We start from the raw sequence: 26,729 nt of genomic DNA on the forward strand, positions 1-26,729 counted from the left end.
TTTGGGGGGTTGAGAGGGTACCACTGTTGGTTTTGTTTGTTTAACTTCCTCACCCAAGCAGAGTGCGCTGTTACTCTGGCCTCCCAACTTTCCTCCAGCGTCCTCTGCTCGGCTTTCATTTTTGCTGTGCCTGTCCCTCCTCCCGGGCCTCCTGGAGACACCAGCGGCAAGAACCATCCCCAAGGCCCTGCTCCATTCTCTAGTCCCTGGGCCATCTGGCAAGGCCAGGCCCGTGTAAACCCTGGCAAACTTGGGCCAGTGTCCCCTACCCACCTGCAAAACCCTGTTCTCCTCTCTGTCCCCTTCTACCAGCCCCATAACTTGTGCAAAGGCAGGAAATGGGCCTCCAGCCAGGTGTCGCAGCAGAGCCCTTTGACATTCTAAGAGATCTTAGGATGGTGGAAAGAGTTTTGGCAATTTAGCATTTCTTGGGGTTTTAGGACTTAGCGTTCCTGGTCTACCTATCTCCCTGCCGCCATCCCCACCTTAACGCACTCAGGTTTACCAAGGATGCTTTGGGCGGCCAGTAGACTGGAGAGAGCGAGAGAGGGGCATTTTGGAATGCTGGACGCGCTCACACTGCTGCTGGGGCGGAGGAGAGCAGGGAGGAGAGAGGTGAGGCGCTGGAAGGGGTGGGGACCGCTGGGCTGGCCCAGGCGCGACGGGCGCTGCGTGTGCGCGGCAGGACAGAGCCCAGGGCGCGCGTGGAGCCTCCCAGTGCCCCGCTCCCCTGTCCGCAGCCATGACAGGGAACTCGGACAAAGTGCCCATCGCCCTGGTGGGGCCTGAGGATGTCGAGTTTTGCAGCCCCCCGGTGAGTCCCGCTCAGTCCGGCCGCCGGGGCCCGGGCTTTGCGCCGGGTCCTCATCCACTGACCGGTCAGGGATTTGAGCCACCGACTGTGGGAGGGGGGATGCCCCAATGTATGCGTGTGCAGGGCCACGGGATCCACAGCCTGGCCGGAAGGAGCGGGTGGAACGGGGGTCAGGGGGGGCGCAACCGGTGCGGGCGGAGAGTGTAGACCCGCGGGGCGACGGCCTTGCTCCGCGAAGTTTGCTAATCGCGCTGCGCGCCAGGATCGCTCGGGAGGGAAGGCGGCCGAGGGGGAGCCGGGAGGAGCTCGGGGCGCGCGGCCCCCACCCCAGCCCCCAGTCCCGGGGGCGCTGCGCGGGACCGCGGGGGCAGACGGCGCCGACCTGACCGCCTCTCTCCCGGCCCGCAGGCGTACGCCCCGGTGACTGTGAAGCCCTCCAGCCCCGCGCGGCTGCTCAAGGTCGGCGCGGTGGTCCTCATTTCGGGGGCGGTGCTGCTGCTCTTCGGGGCCATCGGGGCCTTCTACTTCTGGAAGGGGAGCGACAATCACGTATGTCAAGTCCAGGGGCGGCGCGCGGGGTGCCGACCCGAGGCGGGGTGCGCAGGGAGGTGCGCCGGGCGGAGGGGCGCGCGGGGCGGCGGCCTCCTGCTATCACCCGCGTGTGTCCCCCTAGGCGGAGCCAGAGCGCCGGGCCGGAGGGGGCGGCTTTCAGCTGCCAGCTGACCCTGCGGCCCCGTCCGCTCTCTGCTAGGTCCCCGTGGGGCACCTTCTCCCTTCTTCCATGCAACTCCACTACGCATGCTTTCTGCTCACAGGCAGCTTTGTAGAAAAGTAATTCAAGGTTTTAAGGGAGAATATTCAAACGACAAGTAATGGGAAATGCAGAGGACAGATCGAGGAAAACCCATTTTGGAGGATCTCAGTCTGGCGCTTCCACTAAGCAGTTGTGTGACCACGGGTAATGCATGTCACCTCTCTGGCCTCGGTTTACCCATCTTTAGGGAAGAACTGATCTAGGTGATCTCTAAGGCCTCTCCTCGCTGAGAAAGGCTATAGATTTAAGAACCAAGACAAAGACAGTGCAGGAATATTCAGACCCAGTATTGGGGATGAATTTGACCTTTCAGGAGTGTGTGTTTGTTGCAGTGTGACCTATCTATTATTGCTCCTTTCTCTCTTGCTCTAAAAAAAAGAAAAAAAAAAGGCCTAACTTCTTGAAGGTGCAAATCTCTTTAAAAATCAATTCTGGCCTAGTCACGTGTGATTTAATGGTGAGTGTTTCACTTACTGCTATCCTACTTTCTTTGTATGGGACTATTTATTTTAAAGCACCACAGGCTCTCAAGGAGTATAAAATGCTTCTAACTTGACTGGGCAGAATTCCAGTGCATTCTCTAAATACTCTGAATTTTGTTCACCTATGCAAAGGGGGGCATTTTATCTTGATGACCATTGCCAGGCCTGGTGTAAGCTTATTTCCTCTAATGGGAAAGAATTCTGTCTCCAGCGCGTACACAAAGAGCTGTTTCTTGATCGCTACCCGCAGAGGTTCCGGGCCTGCTATGTTCCCCACTCTCTCCCACCACGAAATTCAAAGCACGAACGAATTCCAGTACTTAGAGAAAATGGTGCTGAAAGCAATTCAACCATTTCACACATCACATCTTCTGCAGTCACTGCCTAATTTGTATTTTTAACTCCAATGCCTTGTGAGGATAAGCATGCCATTTAGCACTGAGTCCGTTTTATAGAAACTATATCAAATTTACAAGCATTGGTTTGTAGGATCAGAATAGCACAGTATTTTGTGTATATTTGAAAAATGTCTTAATGTATTTTTATTTTAAATATAGAAGCTGGGCCAGATGCTCATATTTGAAAGAAGGAAATCTGAACATGACAATGATTTCAATATCTACATCTTCATTAATAGCAGGGTTTAGATTGTCATCTTCTGGGAAATTGCATGTTATCAAATATAAATGCTCTCTTTTAGATGACAAAATCCAAATGGTATAGGTCATTTGGGGATAAAAATAGCATTGCTTTTTTTGGTGAAGAATTTGTACATGATATATATTAAAATGAATAAATACCAATTGGCATTTAATTATTCAAGGCAAACACAGCTAACTGACAAGCTTCTAAATAGAAAGATTGAGAGATCATACTGAATAAGCAGGACTCCCCTTTTCATTTTTTACTTTCCCAAAAGAGTCTGGTTCAGAGGAGCAGTGAATTCTAGGAATACAAAGGAACAGCGAGTCACATTTTATTGCCAATAATCAAAGTCATTGCTATTTCTTATACAGGCAGGAGAATGAAGAAAATCATGGTAGTGTGAGTTTTTTTTTTTTAACTCCCCAAATATTCAATGCTGATCCGTATTAGTAAGTCTGAAAAACAAATCACAAAATACTAAATAAGAGTAAATTTGGCACCATCTACGCATAGTGCATGCATAGGTCTGCTTTCCCTGAATACAAGTCTAAATAGCCCAAACAAAACATAATCAGAAAAGATAAGTCACTGTCAAACAGAAAGACATCCCCAACCAAATGGATTACCCACTCTTTGGGGATTACCCGTGCCTGTGCTCCTCTATATTGGTTACAGAGGAGAAGCAGCTGTAATTACCCTCCTACAACTTCATACGGGTACACCCCCTTAGGACAGGTTTACTGGAACTCAGCTGGAGGAATATGAAATATCGGAGTGCTAATAATCGGGCAACAAGTGACTGGGCTCAAATATTGAGGTCATGTTTCATCCAATTAGTGTAAATGAAACAAGGCTGTGAAATATGGGAAATTCCCACCAACACAAGCTAACTGACAACCCTGCCCTGTGGGGTGAGGGGATGAGATCATTGTTTGGGGCCTTTATTCTCAGACTTACTTTTTTAGACATTGTCCCAAACATGATGTAATTAATCTTGTAGAACACAGGCTTTATTAGAAATGCATTTAGCAAATATCCTCGGCTGTAGAAGGCACCATATTGAGCAGAATTTTGGCAAACAATAAACTTCACTGTACTTGGATAGAAATAGCCTTAGGTGCCAACAGCTTCATTGGCTTAGAGGAGATAACGTGATTACTGCTCCCCCAGCCCAGCTTCCTTCTGTGCTCAGGGCCCAGTACTTTGGAAATAACTTATGCCCCACCCCCAGGGCCCACCATTCATGTCAGGAGGACACAGACCTTGCACTGCTGCTGCTTACAGTGTACTTCTTATAAAAATGGGATGAAGTTACATTACGAAGGATGCAATACCTATACCAGGTTAGGAAGCTTTTGTTGGGAGGAAGATGGTGGGGGTGGAGGGGGAATGGGGGTGGGGATAGAGAAAAGTGAAATTTGGACTACAAACCACTCTTCCAGTATTACATCTTGTCTCCTTAAGACCTGCTAGGAATTTGAAAACTATTAATTTCTTAAATCTTGCACTGCTTTCCTAATGAAAGCTTATGTGTAATGCTTCCAAAAAAACAAAAAAGAAAAGCCTCTTGTAGCATGACCGAAGGACACTTGTGCCAGTAGGAACTCTATCCTTTTGACAGTCATAATTAGCCCATGTGAATAGTGGCTGCTCAGAGCGCACAGGGACAGAACAGAGCCTGCTTTCTAAACCTTACCTGCAGCAAGTGCATGCTCAGCCAAAGAAAATAGGTCTCCCTAACTCCCTAACCGGGCTGATCACAAGGACCACCTGAGGTGCAACGTGAAAACAGATTGGTGGGCTGTGCTCCAGACCCACGAAATCAGAAGCCCTAAAAATGGTTCTTCAGACCAGGCAAGCTTGGGAGACAGCATAGTGCAGGAATGCAAGTTCATCAGAGGAGGAAAGGAGGGCCACTGAGAGATGGTTAAATCGAAATTGCATGTGGATGTTTTCTATTCTGCTGAATGAAGGCTGTTGCCTGAAAGGGTACTCGCTAGTAGAGCCATTTCAATATCTCTGCTGATAAAATAAAACTGTACTCCTTGGGTCTTGCAATAATAATGTGAACTTATAGTTTTCTATAAGTAATGGTCCAATAACAACAGATACTTTCTCTAGTTTTTGTCCACGCAGCAGTCATTCTCCATAATGAGGGAGAAAAACCGACTTGAACTGAATCTCAACTATTTGCAGGTCTTACCTACTGACCTGTCACTTAGCAGAAGTGTCTCCTGTCAGTTCTTATTCCTTTCCCTTTAAAGATCTATATATTACATATCATTTGAGGTATATTATATACATATATATATCATATATATATATATATACATACACATACATATATATGCCTCTAAGTCAGAAAAAGAAAGAAAAGAAGAAAAGGAAAGGAAAGACCTGTATTACTACCCCACAACACAGAGAAAGTTCTAGCAAGGCCATGGTAAACTGAGCAGGAGCATCATGTGAATTATTTTTTAAACTAGTGTATTAACTATGTCTAAACTAAGTGAGCACTTTGACTCATATAATTTAGTGGTAAGCTTAAAAAAAACTTTTTTCATGGCAGAATTTTTCTTAAGAAATCCAGCACATAAAACAGATAAGAAACAGCTGCTATGGTTAAAACAGAGGTGGACAGGTAAGAAGGGGCCTCACGGTGCCACCTGCTCTGCTAGCCTCACCTCGGGGCCACCTCTGTGAGGCCTTGGCAGCCTAAGGACACAAATGAAAACCACCTATGAGGTCCGGGTTCTTCATTTAACATTCAAGGCAATTCCCAAGAACCAGGGAAAAGTGATCCGAGTCACGGCATTGTGGGAACAAGAACCAGGGAAAAGTGGTGCAGCTGCCTGTTTTCTGATTTCTGGGCCAGTGCTCTTCAAACACCCCAAGCTCCTCTCTTCTTCCCCAACTCATCTCATAACAAAATGCCCACGACACAGAAGCCTGTCCCATAGGGTCATTAAAATGAGCAACTCCCATTTTGAGCTGAAGCAGATGTGCACGTGGACCTCACTCTCTATGAATGCAGCTCTGCTTCAGGCATACCTAGTCCTGTCTGTCATCCTTACTATACATCACACTCCATGCCCAATCTTGACCAAAGGATTTGTTTTTCTTTTGTTTTTTTTAAATTTTATTTTGGTATCATTAATTTACAATTACATGAAGGACATTATGTTCACTAGGCTTCCCCCCTCACCAAGTCCCCCCCCGCATACCCATTCACAGTCACTGTCTATCAACATAGTAAGATGCTGTAAAATCACTACTTGTCTTCTCTGTGTTGCACAGCCTCCCCATGCCTCCCCCACACACACTATACATGTTAATCGTAAGGCCCCCTTTCTTTTTTCCCACCCTTATCCCTCCCTTCCCACCCATCCTCCCCAGCCCCTTTCCCTTTGGTAACTGTTAGTTCATTCTTGGGTTCTGTGAGTCCGCTGCTCTTTTGTTCCTTCAGTTTTTCTTTGTTCTTATACTCCACAGATGAGGGAAATCATTTGGTCTTCTCTTTCTCCACCTGACTTATTTCACTGATCATAATACCCTCTAGCTCCATCCATGTTGTTGCAAATGGTAGGATCTGTTTTTTTCTTATAGCTGAGTAATATTCCATTGTGTATATGTACCACATCTTCTTTATCCATTCATCTACTGATGGACGTTTAGGTTGCTTCCATATCTTGGCTATTGTAAATAGTGCAGTGATAAACATAGGGGTGCATCTGTCTTTTTCAAACTGGAGTGCTGCATTCTTAGGGTAAATTCCCAGAAGTGGAAGGATTTGTTTTTTAAGCTTTCAAATGGAGGTGCTGCCACAGACTTGTTCAGTGTATGGCTCAGCTAATCCTCTGCCTTCTCAGTTTCCATTTATCCATCAGTGGGTCACAACTCGGCAAAGTACAATTGACCTTTAGAAAAGGAAAGTCTGTGCTGAAGCCCCATCCCCACAGGTTCTAATTTGATTGGTCTGGGGAAACCCATGCATGGCAGCTGTAGACGCTACTCAGATGCTTCTTTGGGCAGCCAGGAATGCAAATCACTGAGCTATCTGAATTAGTATCTGAGACTTTTCAGGTATTTCTAAAGAAACCACTGCATTATGTGATTGGTCTGTGGGTATAATTTAGTGGTAAGCTTATATATACATGTTACATATATATATATATATGTTACTATTAAGGATGATTGAGTGTATCTCTGACAAATATGAAAGGTAACCTCAGATACTGCAGGTTTAAAAATAAGTCCTGAATTGCTCTCAAAGGAAAGAAAGCATCGCTAACTCTTGTGTTCACTTCCAGATTTACAATGTCCATTATACCATGAGTATCAATGGTAAATTACAAGATGGGTCAATGGAAATAGATGCTGGGAACAACTTGGAGACCTTTAAAATGGGAAGTGGAGCTGAAGAAGCAATTGAAGTTAATGATTTCCAGAATGTAAGTATATTTCATGCAGTTAGAGAGATGAGCCAGGCAAGCCTGGGAGACTTCTAATTCAGGGGGAAGCAGCATGCTTCACACACATGCAGATGGGAACTCTTCTTTGTGGTGGTCATAATGCTGCTAATCCACATATACCATGCAGTGTATTCTCTATGTAGGACTACTCTTTGTCCTTTGTATTTTCAAAATGAAAAAACAACACCTTGGCATGGAAAATAAAACAGGTTCTTGGAACCATATAAAGTCTTGGTAGTAAGACTTGAAAGAGTGATTTCTTTCCAAGCAGCTTTCTATGACACAATGAAGAAAATACTCAAACTATCTTACAATCTGTAAGGTCTGAAATGTGAATTTATAGAAGATGGAAAATTGAATTACCTAATAATCTCATCAACAACAGGTGGAATCTATTCACAAATTTTTCTCAATTCATCGTATTTCCCATTTAATCCAGAAAACTTGCATGGAGAATTTCCTATTACATCATATACTTTCCAACCATGGCCTCTTATAGATAAAGCATTCAAGTCTCCTTTGAAAAAGGCAACCATGTTTGTTTTCCAAAATCCAATGTACAAGCAATTTGAGATATTAAGCTTGCATCAATGTTTCAATGTACATCTGCAAACCAATGTGTCGCTCCAGCCCTGCTTTCCTATTGGCCAACATAAATAATCTTAGCTCTCTCATGTTCTAAGATGAAGAAGAGTCATCACTTTTTGAGTTCTCCTGTTAAATCTGTAGTTGCTATAAATGTAGGTGGGACTTCATAATGCAAAAAGTCTTTCAAAAATAATGTCTCTTCTGATAGTTTATTGGTCTGCAAACATCTTATCGACCTGTCTTGCTCTGATGAGAAAAACTAGAGATGCTTCTCACTTGAATGAAAGAACTCCCCTTGATACCAAAACACACTTCACTAGTCCTTTTCAATACCAGACACAGGCTAACATTAGAGACCCAGTAATGTCAGACATTATTTGCTGATGACAACAGAGTGGCTATATTCCAAGTGGGCTCTGCCCCAAGAGTACAGGCTAGGCAGCCCCATATGTGACCAGCTGCAATTCATTTAGTCGTGACTTTGCAAATGGTTCTGGTCAGTGCACAAAGATAATTTCTCTGGACCTATTAAAGGCTTTTACTGCACGACCCAGGACAAGGTAAAAGCATTTTTCATTTGTGCTGCTCAATATAAAATTATAAAATATTATTCCCACACACACATCATTCAATCCAGAACAAGACTGAATACCTATAATATGCCACAGTATCAAATATGCAAAACATAGCTACACAAATGAAGAAGAAAAGATCCATCTTTCTCAAGATGTGCATGTGTCATGAATATGTTTTAAAATATTTTAATCCCCAGCCTATATTTCTGTTTTATAATCCTCTGGTTCTAATAATGGTATTGATTGTGTTTTGTTCTTATAAGCCAGCAGAGCCACAAATATTTTATAAACTGATCAATTCTCTCTGATAGCTTCCACATTTCTCTAAGTCAGAACTGGTGAGTGGGACATTTTTTTGATGGATAGAACCTGTTATGGGTTTAAACAAGTCTGGACTTTTGAAAACACATGAATCAGGCACTATGGTACCTACCCTATCACTTTCTCCAGGATTTTAAACCACCGGTCAAATTCAAGAAGTATTTATTGAGTCCTCCTGTGTGCAAGGGACTGTACTAAGCATGGGGAAAGTAAAGGGGCCAATGCTTTGTTCCCTCCCCCAAGGACCTTACAGTCCAGTCCCGGGTGCAGACATCCACACAGAAGAGGCTGCGGGGCAGCCTGGGAACCTGGTGCAACAGAGTCTGAGCAGAGTGCTATGGAGGGGAGGCAGTCGCTGCTGGTTAGGAGTTTTGCAGAAGTGCAGAGCAGGTCTTTGTTTTCCAAAATCCAATGTACAAGCAATTTGAGATATTAAGCTTGCATCAATGTTTCAATGTACATCTGCAAACCAATGTGTCGCTCCAGCCCTGCTTTCCTATTGGCCAACATAAGTAATCTTAGCTCTTTCATGTTCTAAGATGAAGAAGAGTCACCACTATTTGAGTTCTCCTATTAAATCTGTAGTGATTATAGATTTTCAACTGGCAGAGAAATAGGAGCAGGGCTTCCCAGGCCCAGACAAGAATACAGAGTGTGAATGCACAGGCCTGCCCAAGAGTTCTCAGGAGCCCAATGTGACTAAAGGCAGGGAAGGGAGGAGATGGGGATGCAGGTGGGGCCAGATTTGGAAGGTTCTGAATTGTAAGTGAGCAGTCTCCCGGCCAGCCTAGGAGCCCTCCAAGATGTCAGCAGAGCCAATGGAAAAAAGAACCTCCTGAGAGAGAACAGCACTGAACAAAGAGCTCCAGGCTCTAGACTGTAAAGAAAAAACTGTTCATTCAGGACACAGAAGGTAAGGTAGACTTTATTCAGGAGGGACTACTACAGTGGGGTTTCATAGTAGGGGAGAGAGATTGCGTTCAACTATGAATACAGTAAGGAAAAGTGGGTATTTATAGCCAAGGAGCGGGTGGGGTGCTGGTGGATGGAAAATTACTAACAGGCAGAGTAGTTTTCTACTAACCCAACCTCACAGGATGTTTGCCGATGGCAGGTGAGGGTGGTCAGATAGTGACATCAGACCAAGGCTGACTCAGCAGGATTCTTGCTAAACCTGGAATAACCTGGCCAAGACAGAGGCCAAGCTTAGGGCCTAGTTAAAAAGAGACCCCAGAGGAGCTGACCAGAGTTAGGTCAATAGATTAGACTCTTTGTCAATACCCCAGGGAATACAAAAACTAGGTTTGTTCACGGTGTATGAGTTACATGCTAGAAAGTTATCCCCTCCAAAGCATCAGTGCTGTAGGTTTAAGCCAGCGCTCTCAGGCTAATGACTGCCTTACATAACAAAAATTCTGGTTAGAAATGAAGACAGTAAACTGGTGGGCGTCCATGGGTGTTCACTATGTAATTCTTTTAACTTTGTGTATATTTGAAAATTCTAATTTAAAAAGCTGGAGATTAAAAAAAAAAAAAGGATAGCACCTACCTCATAGGTGGGTTAATTATTGATTGCAAAAATCAATATGGCCCCCAACTATAACATAAAGCAAAACTACAATGAAAGTACTCCATAATACAATTTGCACCTCAATATGCAAATGCTCAGCATCATACTCAAAGGCATCATAAAGTCATACATGTGCTCTGATAGTTGAACCACTGTCAGTGCTCCAGTCTAAAATGCACCGAGCTAAGTGCGTGTTGGCAAATTAAATACCAGGTAATTTTCTCAGTGAACAGAAGTACCATTTTCTCTCCATTTGCACAGTAATTGTTTTCCTGGAATGTGTTGTACATTAGAACTATGCCAAAATCACTGTGTTCGGGGATGTAAAATGGTGTTGGGTTCTAGGCACCGATAGTCACCATCAGGCTTCTCACCCAGGACCCGGGACAGCTGGTCCTCGGGGGCTTCCCAGGCTCGTCAGGACCTGACATCCCTGAGCCCTGCCCAGTAAAGCCAGGAGAGCCCCCACCTTTGTGACAACGAGAAACTCCCCCAAAGATTTCTGAAGTGTCCCCTTAGGAGAAAGACCCTTTGCCCTCCTTCTGGTTTAAGCCACAGAAATCGATGTGATCCCCTAGAAAGAAAAAATGTGCAGCTAAAACGAAATTACCTAAGTCTTGACAAAAGAATGTTAGATCACTGGACCCTTCACTCATTACCTTTGTTAGCATATTTCCTCATAATCACCACCTTCTGAGGCCTTGTTTGTTTGTGAAACAGGAGGTTTGCTTGGCTTTCTTAGGTTTTTTCATCCCCTCTGTTTAATCTCTTAATCTCTCAAGCTGCTTGATATGGATTTGCAGCTAGTAATGGCGGTTAATATGTGTAAACTCCTCCCCACAGGACTCATTCCCTGTGGGGTTTCAGTTCTCTGCAGCGTGTAGACTGCAGAACTAATTCAATACTAGATTCACATTCGGGGCTGTGAATCTTTCAATAGAATCACTCTCTCCTTTGGGGATCTGGTCATGGCTTCCTTTCTTACATCTCACATTCAGAGGACATGAGCGCTTGAAGTTAGGAGAATATCACATAGGGTGACAGTAATCTCCCTCCCCTGCCTTCTGTTCTTCAAACCATCTTCCCTAAATTTATATGCAGAGTAAAAGCAACAGACCTTCAGGAGACAGCATAGTAGAGAGAGTGATTCTCAAAGTGTGTTCTGGGGGCCACCACCGTCAGCACCTAAGATCTTGTTAGAAACGTTTAGCCCCAACTCCACAGCAATTAACTCAGAAACTCTGGGGACAGGGTCCAGCCCTCTTCAAATCCTTCAGGTGATTTTGATGCAAGGGAAATTTTGTGAGCCACTGGTACAGAAGAAACTTGTGTCCAAGAATGTGTCTTAGCCCATTCAAGCTGCTGTTATAAATTACCATAGACTGGGTGACTTATAAACAACAAATTTATTTCTCACACTTATGGAGGCTGGAAAGCCCAAGATTAAGGCACCGGCACCTTGTGATTCACAGCTGACCGTCTTCTCGCTGTGTCCTCACGTGACAGAAGGGGTGGGGGAGTGTTCTGCGGTCCCTTCTCTAAGGGCAGTAACCCTATTCAGGAGGGCTCTATCCTCATGGTCTCATCACTTCTCAAAGGCCCCACGAACAAATACTGTCATCATCTTGGTGCTTAGGTTTCAACATACGAATTTGTGGAAGACAAAAACATTCAGCTGGGAGCAGGCTGTTTCAGTCATTTAAAAACTTTGTTACCCTGAACAGGTTCCTTTCTCCCTTAACCGGTGGTCCTCAACCCTGGCTGTACGTCATAAGCACACGGGGAACTTTCCAGCAGATGCCTAGACACCGCCCAGGCCAGTTCTCGGGGAGTCCTGGGGGCATGGCCCAGGCCGCCGTATGTTTAGTCTCTCCAGGTGACTTTGGTGCAGTGGGTGGAGAACCTGTGCAGTGCGCCTGGAGCCCCTCCTTGGGAAGTGGGGCTCGTGCCTCTCCCTCCCCCAGGGCGAGAGCTGCTGCTGGGAGAACCAGTGAAATGCGTCACCTACGAGTGCGACGTGGGCAACCAGGCTGCAGGGCAGAAAGCGGGGCGCTTTCCCTTATCTGCTCTCCGCTGTCACCCCACAGCCTCTGGGGGGCTCCCTGCTCGGAGGCTGCCCAGGGCAGTATTTCCCGAGATACCTTCGGGCGTGACCGGGGACCGACCTCACTCTTCCCCCAGGAGCTCTGGACACTGGGCCAGGACCCCCAGGTCTCTCGTGCTTTTCTTCCCCTGGCCTCAGCATTGACCCGGGAACGAATTCTGTATTTTCCTGACATTTGTCTCAACAGAAGTTTGCCAAACTGAGATGTTCAGATTCGTGTTTGTGTCACATTATTATGGTATAAAATTGGTAGATCTTAACACTAGTTTTGGCCACTCACTCACCATGAAATGAACCCGCAGGGTGAAAGTGAACACTCTTGGGACAGAGCGGGCTGTGTGCCTGGTGTGCTCCCGGCGGAAAATCAGTGCCAAGCTGTCAGCCGGGGCTGGAGTCTGTGGCTGAGGGTTCCCTGGAGGCCAGTCCCTGGGCATATGAGGAGACAATGTTTGTATCTCACAGGGGACAAAAACAAAACCCTCAAGTCCTTGTTAAGACCTAGGAGAAAAGTTCAGCTCCTGGTGTTGTAGAAAGCTTTGCTATTTACTCTGGGCTCAGCAATTTAGGAAAAAATCTGAATTCAAGGAATTAATTAATTGGGCCAGCATCTCTTAAGAACCTTTGGGGATCACCAAAAATTTAAAAAATGCAGACACCAATCCCAGGCAGCTTGTCGTTGAGCAGGGAGATGACAGTCACAGGAAGGTACCACGCGGGTACTGAGAACCGAGTGCCAAACGCGGGATGAGACCAGGGGGTCTCACAGGAAGTCGAGGACGAGGAGCCTGCCTGGCCTGGGATGGTCCCAGGCAGCTGCGTGGAAAAGATGGCGTTTCATCTGAGCCAGCGGGATAGGTGGAACAATTCATACTCTGTCTCAACTCAAATCCACCTCTGCTAAACGCTTCCCCTGAGCCCATGGTCTGAAGTACCATCCCGTCCTTCCTATCTCACGCTTCACTTCATTTTTTTATCTATAGCACTTACACCACCTGACTTTCTCTTTTCCATTTTTGATAAATAAAACTAAAAGGTAAGCTCCATGAGGACAGAGATTCAAACCGTTCTATTCATTCTGATACCCAGTACCTGGAATAGCGCCTGGCTCATGGTAGAAAATAACCGAATAAGGGAACGGCTGTATAGATGGATGAATACATGTTTATCTCCTAGGGCATCACAGGAATCCGTTTTGCTGGAGGAGAGAGGTGCTACATCAAACCACAGGTGAAGGCTCGCATTCCTGGCATTCCTGACGGGGGCACTGTGGCCGCACAGAGCATCTCCTCTGACCTGGTGGGTATGGCATGCATTTGCCTGATGTTAGGGAACTGTCTGATCAGTGAGTAACGCAGTATCGGGGACTTTACACGATGCAATCTTCATTAAAGGGGCCTCAGGAGCTTTCTAGCCTCAGTTCCACTCATTGTGGGAATTCCTTCTGAAATTCCCCCACAGCTGACCCCCAGTCCCTGCTGGAAAGGAACAGGGTGCTCCCTGCCCTGTGCATCAGGCAACTGGAAGAGAAGCAGCACTACACTGAGCTGAAATGGCCCCCTCTACAATTTCTTCCTGTTGGTTCAAGTTCAGCCAACGAAACTTCTCAACACATATTGAATTCCTTTTCTGTGTCAAATTTGTGAGGTTTTGAACATAATTCTTCAATTTATTATTAATATCTTGCCTATGAGCTTGATTTTAAAAGATTTGCTTTAAGAATTGCACACACTGTAAAGACACATTTGACAGCAGTACCTTTCATTTACTTAACACTCTGGGGCCTGTGAAGTGGTCACGTTCACGATCCTCTTCCGTTGAGCTGTGGCAGGGGATGGTGGAAAGGAAATGGACTTTGGAGTCAGAAACACCTGGGCTCAAACACTGGCTCTGACAGTCGCTGAGGATGTGGCCTCACCTCTTCAGGCCTCAGTTTTGTTAACTACAAACTAGGGGTGCGCACACCTTCTCCACAGCCCTAGACACTGCTAGACAGTGACTGGACGGCTCTGCTATCGCTGTTGATTCTATTATGATCACCCCTGGTCCTTCTAGTATCCCTAAGAGGGAGGTGAAGCAAACACCAACTCCCTCAGGCAGAAGAGGAGAATCAGGGTAAGCACAGGTGCCTGGAAACTGTCGGACTGTTTGCCCGCACAGGGGCAACAGCAGGTGTCTCACAACAAAACAAAACAAAAGCAACAAAAGCTAAGGACAAACCTGGGAATTTCTGAAGCTGACTATCATGTCCTCAGTTTTCTTTTCAGCTCCTGGTTTTCCTGGCCTCCCCTCCTGGGAGATGGTTTCCAGGCCGTGGTCACTCCAGATTCCAGTCCATGAACATTCTCTGATCATGTTTCAGTTTTTAACTCCTGAGCCTTGCCATTCAGAAAGGAAAGCCATTCTTCCAGTGTGAACCTACCAGTAGAGTATAAAAATGAGACCAGATCTCCTTTGTCCTGACCCTCGAACTTCTCTTGTTGTGCTACCATTTTTTTTTATAGTCACACGGCTCAGTTTCTGTCATGATGCTTTCAGGGAACTATCATTTCTGAAAGTCTCCGAGGGGGGCCGGGAACTAACTCTCCTCTCCCGTCTGCTGCAAGAACCAGCTCCTCCACATAGCTGACCAAGATCTAATCATTTGCAGTACATTTTCTGGGTTTCTTAAAAGCAAGTTTTTTCCCCCGGATTTTTAAAAACAATACTTTGTCATTGTAGCAAATTTGGGAAATACGTTTCAGAATAGAGAAGAAAACCACCCATGATTCCATAGTCCACAGATAGCTGATGTGAATGTTTTGGTGAATTCTCTTCGTGTGGTTTATGCGATGCGCATGACTGAGGTTACACTGTTGTCCACTCTTACTATTTTCACTGTAGTTCTCCTAAAATGTAGGTTATAATGGACATATGACATGTCATCATGTGTATAATGTTAAAAGTCTTGTTCTTGAATACTTCATGTATCTTCAATTTTTCACTATTTCAAATAATAATTGAAAATAATTTTTAATACAGATGTAATTCACTGTGGTGAGAAGCTTTGTATTTAAATCTTTGTCTGCATCTGATTCTTTTTTTAGGCCATAGAAGTGAATTATTTTTCTTGTTTTAGTTCTTCATATTGTGCACAGTGGATCCTCTAGTGGACAAAACCAAATTCAGACAATATATTTGTGTGAATTAGGAATGTGTTTGGCTGCCAGTAGCAGAAAACTACACTCAGAATGACTTAATCCACTAAGGATTTGTTTTCCTCCATAGTAAGTGATGTGGAGGTGGGCAGCTGCAGGCACTGGCTCAGCCATCCCCGATGTTTTGGCCTCTCCTTCCAATTCCAAACCTCAACCATGCATTCAAGGAAGGAAGTCAGGAAGAGGCTTAGCAGCGCCGTGACTTCCCTTTAATCAGGAAAAGCAGAAGGCTGCTCAGTCCCCCAACATACGTTAGCATGGACCTCGTTGTCTAGAACTGATCACAGGGTACCCCTTGCTGCTGGAGAGTTTGAGAAAGCAAGGGTCTCTCTGGGGGCCCCACATATTGCTGCCTCACACAGGAGCAGGACTGTGTTACATGAAGAGAGCAGGGGGAAGGAGATTGGACAGGCAGCTGCAAGTATGTGCCGCACATTTACTGAACATTCCTAGCTTGTAGGATGCATATATGTGCATCCTTCCTACCATCCCACTCTTACCCCACACTCTTAAGATTGTAATGGGGTAGACTTACACACCACTTGCTCTTATAAATTTTTCATCAGTTTTGTGTAATTCTAAAAAAAAGCTACTCTAGCCAAAGAGCATTCATTTCCTGGATGGAGCCATTTAATTTAAAGTAAATAACTGGATTACCTGAGTGTTAGCTTCTTCCAATAACTCTAAGTTGTTTTAATGCAGCCATAAGCCTGAGGGAAAAAGCAGAAATGAAGTGCTGCTTTTAGCTAAAAATAAGAAGAAAACATTTTAATTTCTCCAACCTATAGCAAACTAATAAATACATGAAAGGAACAACCTGGCAAAATAAATGTGTCTCCTGGGTTATCAAACCATTCTCAGCATCTCGCAGTAGAAGAAAATCCAGGGTTTAGCTTTGAAATCTCAGTGGTGTGCTTGATGTGAGGAACATCTGAAATGTGTTTTGTTATAGCTGGGAAATGTAGAAGTGGTTTATGTTAAATAATACTTTGAACTAAGACATTAAAGAACCAATCACTTGCTTTCTCCATTGTTGTTCAGAAGCTGCAGAACAAAACCCCAAAGGATTTTCACTTCAAATGAAGGGTTCCTCTATCCTTTATAGGATGCCAGAGTCCGTTCAATTGCTTTTCTTCAAAAACATCTTTGATCAAAAACATCAGATTAACCTAAATCTCAAAACTGGTATCAAGTAATTTTCACTTCCACTCAGGACATTCATTTTCACATATTCCAGTAATCCAGAGGCAAGGAAGCCCGGGGGCTGTGGGATAGGGTGAAGACAGTGACAAACAAAAAGAGACGGGAACCCTGAGGTCTGTGTGTGTGTGTGTGTGTGTGTGTGTGTGTGTGTGTGTGTGTGTGTGTGTGTGTGTGTGTGTGTGTGTGTGTGTGTGCCCTCATTAAGTTTTTATAAGGCAAACGGGAACCTTAGCACTTTGTCCTCTTTGTTCAGTGCATTTCTTTTTTCCTTATGCACAGGAAGGCAAGATCATGCCAGTTAAATATGAAGGAAGTTCTCTCATCTGGGTGGCTGTAGGCCAGCCTGTGAGGGACAACAGCTTCTTGAGTGCTAAAGTCTTAGAACTCTGTGGCGACCTTCCGATATTCTGGCTTAAACCAACATATCCAAAAGGTAACATTTTAAGTTCTCTTTGCTGCTTGGAGTTCTCCGTGTGCATGTGAGCTTCCTGTGAGGCCCTCCACGGGCCTGGGCGTAAACAGGGGAGATGAGTCAGGATGCACAGGGCAGTGCCACAGTGTCTCAGGAAGTGGCGCGAGAGACAAAGAGAAGGAAAAGGACAGCACTGAATGTTGTGGGGAAGGGACTGCACAGCAGGGTTAACAGGAAGCATCAGGCCAGGGGCGCAGCGGCAGACCACATTACTGGCTGGTTTTATTTATGACTCTCCCACTTCTTTCCACTCTGCCCCTTAAGCTCAGTTGTTTGCACTTTCCAATTTTACCTTTTTTTTTTTAAATTCATAAGGCAGAGAGAATCAAGGGACTAAGAAACTGTCATACTGCCCAATCTTTATCATGCTCAAACCCAGAATTATGGGACAGCCAAAAGCTGCTGTGGGCCTAAATTGAGATTCCTCAAGTTCAAAGCCTGAGCATCAACTTCCAAGTACAGTGGGAAAAAGTGAAGGCGCCTGGGGTTCAGAGCTAGGCTGGAGCACAGCTTTGAAATATTTAAGGATGGTGAAGGGCAGGCAAGCCCTGCAGGCCAGGCTTGCTCTCTCCAGAGCTCTTCCATCCCCGGGGGTACCCTCACTCTTGATTGCCTACACTTACCCCCACTGGCCTCCCAGCTACTTTGTAGCTCTGGCCCAGCTGTGGAAAAGGGCCTTTTTCCTAGCACAGGTGAGATAGACTGTTTTCTGAAAGATTTTATTGAATGCTGAGAAAGAACAGCATGGAAATAAAATATAGGCATCAAAACCACCAGGCTTAGGAGGGGACAATAGGCAGTTATTGTTAAAGGCTACACAGTTTCCATTTTGCAAGATGAAAAAAGTTCTGGAGACAGATGGTTGCACAGCAATGTCAACAGACTTCTGCCCCTGAACTGTACACTTGGAAAGGGTTAAAATGGTAACTTTTATGTGTATTTTATAATTTTTTTTAAAACCTTGCCAGGCTCAGGAAGTCCAAGCTTCTGATCCTGCATAGCTAACTTTTTCCTAGTTCACACATCTTATTCTGTCCCAAACCCTGGATAAGATGGCTACTTTCTGGCCCCAGCAAAGCAAATAGGATTCAATTCATAAGCCACAGGTAGTGGCTGCCTGGAAAAGCAGGTGGAGAAAGATCCCAAGGCCGCCTGCAGGCTCACCGAGAAAGAGTCCCACAGACAGTATCTGTCATAACTGAAGGGGCTGGAGAGGGACCCCCAAGTGGATCACCGCCCCTGCACCCCCTGCCCCAGCCCAGCGGGTGCTCACCACTCATGGCCCTGCTGCTGATGCCTCACCTGCCCCCACATGGGATGGGCCTTCTTGCTTCCATCACCACCCACGAACTGCATCACCAATAGTCAAGGACAGAAGTCTTTGACTCTGCTACTCTATAGGGCTCTCCCTAAGCATTTTCTGAGGACAAGCCTCTCACCCAGAGAGCTCATACATTCATTCAACAAACATTTATTGAATTCTTTCACTTGTTCTATTATGTGTGATTTACTTGTTCTAGGCACTTGGCATTGGTGAACAGAATAGACAAGAATCCATGCCCTCAAGGAGTTTTACATTGTAGCAAGGGGAGACAGTTAACACCTAATTAAAATAATTGTACAGTACCATACAAGGCCTATGGAAAAATAACAGAGCAGGGTGGGAAGTGAGGGGCGGAGAAGTCGGGGAATGGTGGTGGGAGTGTGAAGACAGCGCTATTAACAGTGCTTGGCTAACTGCTGAAGAATGAGTCCTTCCACCCCTAGGGAAAGAAGTTGTGCCCTACAACCAAGATGTGGCTCGGTCCCTCAGCATGACCACCTCGGAAGTATCCAATCATCACAGCAGCCGTACCAGAATTACAGATTATTAGATACACCACAAAAGAAGTGGCCCCAGATTTGAAAAGGATTGATTAACTGTTTGTATAGCCATTTATCTATACATACACATTATAATGGATTATCATACACATTAAAAATGAAGTATTTTTTCGAATCTGTCATAAATGCACTCACATTTTACAATAAAATCAAGAAGATAAAACCCCTCTAAGGATGTCACTCCCTGCACCTAATAAAACCCCCCAGCCCCAGGGCCCAGAACACTCGGCTGGGTCTTTGCGCTGGCAGGTCATCCGGGTCCCATGGCTGAAGTATCAGAGGCATGGAATGGTGGCCCTCCAAGGCCAGAGGGAAGGCAGAGAGCTGGTGGCTGCTGAGCTCTGGCTGTGTGCCAGCCCCTGCGCTAGAGCTTCACATGTTGTCCTTATTTAATTATCACCAACGACTGTCCATGTAACTACTCAAATTTGCATTTTGTAGATGAAGAAACTAAGGTTTACAGATTATATAACTTGCCTGAGGTCATTCGGTGAGTTAAAAAAAGTGGTATTGAGATCTGAATCCAGGTCTCCCTGAAGCCTCTCCAGCCATGACTCAGAAACCAAGAAGCTATGTGGAAGCTGCCCATGGCTGTGCAACACATCTAAGTTCCCATAAATAACAGAGCACTATGTAGTCATCACCTGACATGACTATATGCCAGACATTATTCTAAAGCCCTTAGACACAAATTTTCATTAACTCCATCACTACCGTGTGAATTAAATACTATTATCCCCATTTTACAGGTGAGGAAACTGAGACTCAGGGAAACACCAAAGCCCATGCTGTGTGGTGCTTTCCATTTCTGCCACTCAGCAGGCATAGGTCATGCTGCAGGACCCTTGTGGCAGCGTGGTGAAGAGGGCGGAAGTTCACGCTCACCTCCCACCTCTGCCACCAGTCAGTGATCTTGACCAAGTCACTTGGTCTCTGAGTCTTGATACGCTCATCTATAGATGGGTCTGCTTTGTCTATCCCATAGGATTTTTTAAAGAATCAAAGATAATAAATCTCTGAAAACTGTAAAACGTCATACATATATAGTCAATCCACTAAGAGTGCATGGGACTGCAAGTAACAGATACTCAATCGGCAATTGTTTCAACAAGTACAGGTTGATGTTTTATATAGTGAGAAGTCTGGAGATAGGTTTCTAGCATTATCAGCTATGCAGTGGTATCAACAAGTCTCTTTCCACTTTTCCATTTTGCTTGCCAAAGCATACAAGCTTGTCATCCTTGTGCCTGCCACTTCTGGTCAGTTGGCTCTCAAAACCCAGACATATCTACATTCAAGAAAGGAAGACAGAGGGAACAGTATCTGTCCTCCCTTATCAAGGAAGTAAAAGCTTTCCCCAAAACTGCACTAGAGTGTGTGCTTATGTCTCCCTCGCCAGAAACGTCTATCTGACCACTCCTAAATTGCTGAGGAGGCTAAGGAAATGAGTGGTATCCTACTGTCTCAGCTCCTACAGCAGAGGCAGGCAAAGATAAAGGGGATTGAGAATGGAGATTTGCCAGCTATCTTTCAATGATGACCTCAATTAGGACTATAAAACCAAATCTGGTCATCCGTATGTGTAACTGAAACATGCTTTGTTACTAGAAAAATAAAAAAAATGTAAATGGTCTCTAATCATGTTTGTGTTCTGATAGCCTCTTCTCATTTTTCACCCTAATAAACACATAACTCCCTTAATTATTAAGGGAATTAACTTACAGCACTTTTTTTTTGCTCTCAGAAATCCAGAGAGAAAGAAGAGAATTGGTTAGAAAAATTGTCACAACTACAAGAAGACCACACAGTGGGCCACGGGACAACCCAGGCCCTGGGAGACCGAATAATGAAACCAGACCCAGTGCTCAGGAGGACTCGGACCCCTTCAATCCAGACAACCCTTACCACGTGCGTACTGCTGTCCTCATGCCAGTAATACTGAAGCGGTGGTGTTTCTACTTGAGGTTTCAAATGAGCAGTTAGTATTCAACTGAGCCTTTAGCTCGATTATTTTTAACATACATCTTGTTTGTTCCAAGGTTTACAAATGGGGGTGAGAACACTTGCAAGAATTGTCTCTTTCATGCAAAAGCCTGACTAGGTGTAGCCCTTACTCAAAGGTGTTAAGGTGTTTCTGTGCTCTCCTTTTTTTGAGTCACAAGTCCAAAAAGACAAATTCGTATCAGGAATTTGGTTGTTCAAAAATGTTCCAAAAGTGTGCCTTGGGGGAGACACACAGTATGAAAGTATTTTCTTTCCCTCTCTATATACATTTTAGTCATCATTCAACAGACATTTTTTGAGAACCTGCTTTTTTCCAGGCCCTGTGCAGAGACAGGAGTAACTTCTGTCCTCAGGGGCTCTCAGTCCAGTGGGCAGATGGACTCATACACAAGGCAATTTACACTGAAACACTGAGAAACAGTGCTTATAAGGATGACACTAATGTGCTAAAAACTTCTCAAATCTTCAGTGAATTATTACTTACCATTACTATGCTTTGCAGGGAGTCAAAGTAGAGTAGTATTTATCTGTAACTCATGTTTTAATTGAAAAATAATACATGCATGTATTTTCAAAAACCAGTAAGGGTATACAATGCAAGTGAGTTTCCCTTCCATCTCAGACACACTCCCCAGAGCAACCTATTAACAATGGCTTTTTGCGCAGTTTCTTTGCATAAGTACACACACACACACACACACACACACACACACACACACATTTCAACAAAAGAGCATACAGCACTTCTATACTTTACTTTCTTTCCAGTTACAGTAGAGTGTTTCGGAGATTGTTCTGTATCTCCTCCTACATAGATCCGCCTCATTCATTTTAATGGCTGCATCTTCCATTGTGGGCATATACAGAAATTTAACTAGTTCCACTTTGGTGGACATGTATATAGTTTCCCTATCTTTTGCTGTTAGAAATGCTGTAAATAGTAAACAGCCCTGTTCATGACTCAGAGGGTTATGGGAAGGAGTAAATGAGATAATTCAAGGGCAACTCTTAGCACAGTGCTTGGCACACAGTAGGCATACTTGCTCAGTATTAACTCTTACTCTTATACCTCTTGTAAACATATAGGAATGCACCTTTAGTGTAAATACCAATGAATGGGTCTCCTGGGTCGAAGGATATGGGAAAGTTACATTACTTAATGAAGGATACCACGTTATCTCCCAGGGAATTACACCAGCTACGTGTCTTCAAATAGTGAAAGGACTCATTATCATCAAATTTTAAAAAAATCTTTACCAGTCTCCTGGATGTAAAATTGTATCTCCTGGTTATTCTACCTTGCATCTTTGTGTTAAGGTTGAGCATCTTTTCATACACAGATAAGTCATCTGTATATTTTTTCCTATGTAGCCTATTCAGTCCTATACTGCTTCATGTATTGCAAATTTATTTTCTAGATTTATCATTTTAGACTAATATATTTTATAAAGATTTAGAGCAAAAATTTTTTAAATAACCCAAGGCTTATCAGAAAATTCAGGACACCAGAGTACTTCATTCCCTAAAGCTTCAGAGAATAAAAATAGTGAAATCTAAATAGGCATCAAGACTGAATATACTTTACTCCCCAGGTATCTGGCCTAGCTGAATCTAGCTCAAGGGATGAAGGACACGAGCCCCTTTGTGGAAGGGCAGGATGCGACTTTGCCTTGCTTCCAGACTTGAGTGATCCCTGCTCTTTAAAATACTCCAGTTATACCAGTTCCTTCCTTTATTTTGTGCTCGGCTTTCAGCAGAAGCACCTCCCCGAGATCTCAGTCTTTCACATACTCCTTTAAGGAAATCTTAGGGCAATAACCCAAGATTTCCTCTACCTTTGCAGTCTTAATGAGTTTTTGTTGAACCCTCAGATGAGAAAATGCCTCAACCAACAGGCTTTTTGATTCCCTCAGCCCTAGAAGAGTCAGCTACCATCATTGATGGGTTGGTTTTATTTCTGCTGTCCCAGATGAAAGTATTTCAAAGAACAAGGAAAAAAATATACTCCAAAGAGTAAAAAAAATGAAAGAGAGTGACCATAAATATTTTGATTACCAAATCTGAAAATAGGCTCTATCAAATGGTGTTAGTAATTGTTAGTTTTGTTTAGATGTTGATAATGGCAGTGTGGCTGTCCAGGAAAATGTTGTTTTGAAGGTACATTCTAATGTATTTATGGATGAAATGTCACAAAGCCTTCAATTCTCTTTAAATTCACTTCAGAATTTACTTTAAAATACTTCAGCAAAAAAAAGAAATGTATTTATCAAGCAAATTTGACAAGAAATTAGCAATTGTCAACTCTAGATGTTCAGTACGGAATCTTCTCCACTTCCAGTATATTTGAAATTTTTCACAATAAACTCCCTCAGTCCCAAAACCTGAGCAGGCTTTTTTGAATGCCAGAAAAGGTGATAGGGTTGCTAAGTTGACTTTGCTCAAGCTTAACCTATGTTTGGTGCTGCTCAAGTTTATCTTCCCAAGTTCAGTTACCTCCAGGAAAGAGGCTTTAAATTGAATAATTTATATTATAAATAAGGGCTTCTTGGTAGTGTAATCCAGTAGTATATCAAAGAGGTTATAGAATCTATACCTAAAGATCTATGAAGAGGAAAAATAGATATATAAATTTGGCACGGGGCAAATTTCTTCCAGTTCTATGTTCTCTCAGACAGTGAAAACAGAGTTTTATAGGTGATTTCTACTCCATCAGTATGACTTTGTGTTTACAATTATGGCACATATAATGTTTGAACTTTCACACATTATATGATGCCCTTTCCTGAGTATTACAGACCCCTTACATTGAAAAAAAGGCAGAAGCTAAATGGCTTGACATTGTTTCCAGCCCGTGCAACTGGAGTAGCAATCTGTTGTTGGCCTCAATCAGCTGAGTTCAAACTGTGCTCCCAAGAGCTCTGGAAGCCATTACTACAAGAAGGCACCAGTGCTCCACTAAAAATTAGCAATGGCAGAAATGCTACTTTTGAATCATGCTTCCTTTTTGTTTGCCTGTTTAAAATGAGTGGTGACCATGGCTCATTAAAGGCATGGAGAAATTTCACCAGAACAAAAAAGCCCTTCCTGCCAGTGACAGATCAAGTAGGTTGAAGTTCTTTGATGGTAGAAGGAATTTTGAATGGAATTTGAATATGGAACACTAGGCTGATTTCTTGTAGCAGTGAAACATTCAGAATCTTATTTTAAAATAATGTGCATGCTAAAACCTCTCGTGAAAAAACACAAGAATAATTATACTTTATTTCACAGCAGCAGGAAGGGGAAAGCATGACATTCGACCCTAGACTGGATCACGAAGGAATCTGCTGTATAGAATGTCGGCGGAGCTACACTCACTGCCAGAAGATCTGTGAGCCCCTGGGGGGCTACTACCCATGGCCTTACAATTATCAAGGCTGCCGCTCGGCTTGCAGAGTTGTCATGCCATGTAGCTGGTGGGTGGCTCGCATCTTAGGCATGGTGTGAAGTCATTTCACCTACCAGGTGCAGTAAAGTAAGAATTAACTCAAGAGACAACCAAAGTATGAGGTGTCTTCATGCTGAAGGGACCACAAAGTATTTTATATTCAAGCTCAGCAATGTTATATGACACACTTGTAACACATTTCTCAATTGCTTTACAGAACTTTATTCAGAATGTGCAAAATACTGAAAGTAGCTTAAGTTTAAAATAATTGTAATAACCTCTTATTACTTGCTATTTTTTGCCTTGCTTTTTGCCAGTAAGTCCTCCTTATAAGACTTGCTTCCCAGACTATTTTGAAATAAACATGAAACATGATTTACAACTTCTCAGAGATTCTAATTGTACACTTGAGTTCCTTTTAATCAAGTGACTAAAATAATTAAGTTGTTGTTCTTTGTACAGAACTCAACTATTCTTAACCATTATAGTCCTTCCCAGTCTAAATGTGCCTCCAAAGTTTCCAGATAAAAACACAAATAAGGAAAACAGGACATATAATGGAATCTACCTGAGAGTAAACATGAACCGCAGTGTGGTAGCTCATGGGGAATTCTCTATAGTTTGTCCAGGCATGTGATTGTCAGGCAGCTGCCCTATGTTAAGTCACCTCCAGGAAAAGAGCAATGGGAAGGAGGGAAAATGCAGTCAAAGATAAATCAGACTTGCATGGAAGGACTTTCACTGACATTCTGAAAAGCAGGGCTTCACACCCTTTTCAGTCTGTTTTCAGTAAGTGGTCATTGGGCATGAGGAGGCATAATGATTTCTAACTTTGTAGTACAAATCAGGCTGATGATTTAGTCCAATTACCAGTAACTCTCCGAGCAATAGGGCCAACTGCTGCTTGGCAGATACGGCTGAGGAGGAAAGGTTTTATTTCCCATGACATAAACTCTCAGTAACAAGGACTGTCTTAGAAGTTGAAATACTAGTTCAGAAAGATGAGCAGGTACGTCCTATTTTTGACATTTTAGTTTGAATCACACCCTTTGACAAAGAACCTTAAGGAAAATAAGTTTTCCAAAACAAAATAAAGATTTAGAGATGATAAAGGCCTTAATATCATGATCTACAGTCCGAAATTCTAAATACAAAGTACTGTACATCTAGTGTTCACCAAGTCTGTAAAGTCATACAGAATTTCTTAAACCTGGCTATCAGATGAACACTCATATGCTTGAGTCTAATGCAATATACAGAAAAGGTCTCTGGAGGAAAAAAAGCTATAAAGGACAGAGACACACATACTGAACTATATGTGATTGGTTACACTGTTCTCAGGCAGCAACTACTTCCTTCACAACTGTGAATTTTGTTTAGTCTTTAAAATGGTTGTCACTCTATTAACTAAGCAAATATGTACCAAAGGTTCTGCCTACCGTCTCCTACCTCACTATGCAGCAGCCTATATAATTGGTCCTAGAAACTAAATAAAAAGGGGGGAAAAAAGAATGACTCAGTGATCCCAGCACACAAGAGCTTGTGGGCTCATGAGACACAGATAATCAAAACTCAGTACATCAAAGGCCTTGATAAAGACCATTGGGCTTCTTGGAGGTAGAGCATGCCTCCGCTAGGTCTTCAAGGATGAGCAGAAGTTAGCAAGATCAACGTGGCAGGGAAAGGGCATTCCAGGCAGAGGAAGTAGTTCAAGCAAAGCCAGAGGTGTGAAGTTGTATGGGACAAGCAAACAAAAGAACATTTTCAGGTTGAGGTAGGAAACAGTAAGACAGAAATGTAGGCAGAAGCTGTCTTATATTGCATGTTAACTTTGAATCTATTTATTTGGTGTGTAAGAAGGAACCAATGACATGTTTCAGGCAAGGAGGGGGCTGGTTAAGTTTCCATTCTAGAAGCATCACTGTGGCAGCTTCCAGCAACTGAGGTGCCAGACTTAGCAAGGAGAGTATGTCACATGGGAAGGAAAGCCGTCTTTTAAAAACATGCTCCTTTTCAAATAACGATAACTGAATGAAAATATAGGAGGTGGGTAATTTAGTTCATAATAGATAAGGGAATTATGTTGTTATTATGAAAGATCACTAAACACCCAAAGAAGTCAACCTTACAGTAAAAAAGTATCAGTGTTTTAAGGGCAGA

General features: G+C 43.7%; 1 protein-coding gene and 1 long non-coding RNA gene across 3 annotated transcripts in view; one reads left to right on the top strand and one right to left on the bottom strand.

Moving 5' to 3' along the window:
• Positions 1-17,092, bottom strand: part of LOC108393431 (uncharacterized) — an 80,724-nt gene extending 63,632 nt beyond the window's left edge. Inside the window, exons 1-3 of the long non-coding RNA XR_012121058.1 lie at positions 16,237-17,092; positions 14,603-14,800; positions 12,670-13,678 (exon numbers count right to left, since the gene is read on the bottom strand). This is a non-coding gene — a long non-coding RNA (uncharacterized lncRNA). The remainder of the gene's footprint in view (positions 1-12,669; positions 13,679-14,602; positions 14,801-16,236) is intronic.
• CNMD (chondromodulin) lies at positions 622-24,944 on the top strand. Of its 2 annotated transcripts, none has more exons than XM_017654199.3 (7): positions 622-814; positions 1,223-1,363; positions 7,066-7,206; positions 13,559-13,681; positions 17,062-17,215; positions 20,883-21,046; positions 24,416-24,944. In XM_017654199.3, the coding sequence occupies exons 1-7, from the start codon at positions 743-745 to the stop codon at positions 24,626-24,628; spliced, it is 1,008 nt and encodes a 335-aa protein (XP_017509688.2). In that variant the 5' UTR covers positions 622-742; the 3' UTR covers positions 24,629-24,944. The 2 variants fall into 2 exon arrangements, with proteins under 2 accessions (XP_017509688.2, XP_017509687.2); XM_017654198.3 differs by having other exon boundaries at positions 623-814; positions 24,413-24,944.
• The last annotated feature ends 1,785 nt before the right edge of the window (positions 24,945-26,729 follow it).

This window comes from Manis javanica, chromosome 9 (genome assembly GCF_040802235.1).
Source record: "Manis javanica isolate MJ-LG chromosome 9, MJ_LKY, whole genome shotgun sequence".
Taxonomy (NCBI): Eukaryota; Metazoa; Chordata; class Mammalia; order Pholidota; family Manidae; genus Manis; species Manis javanica.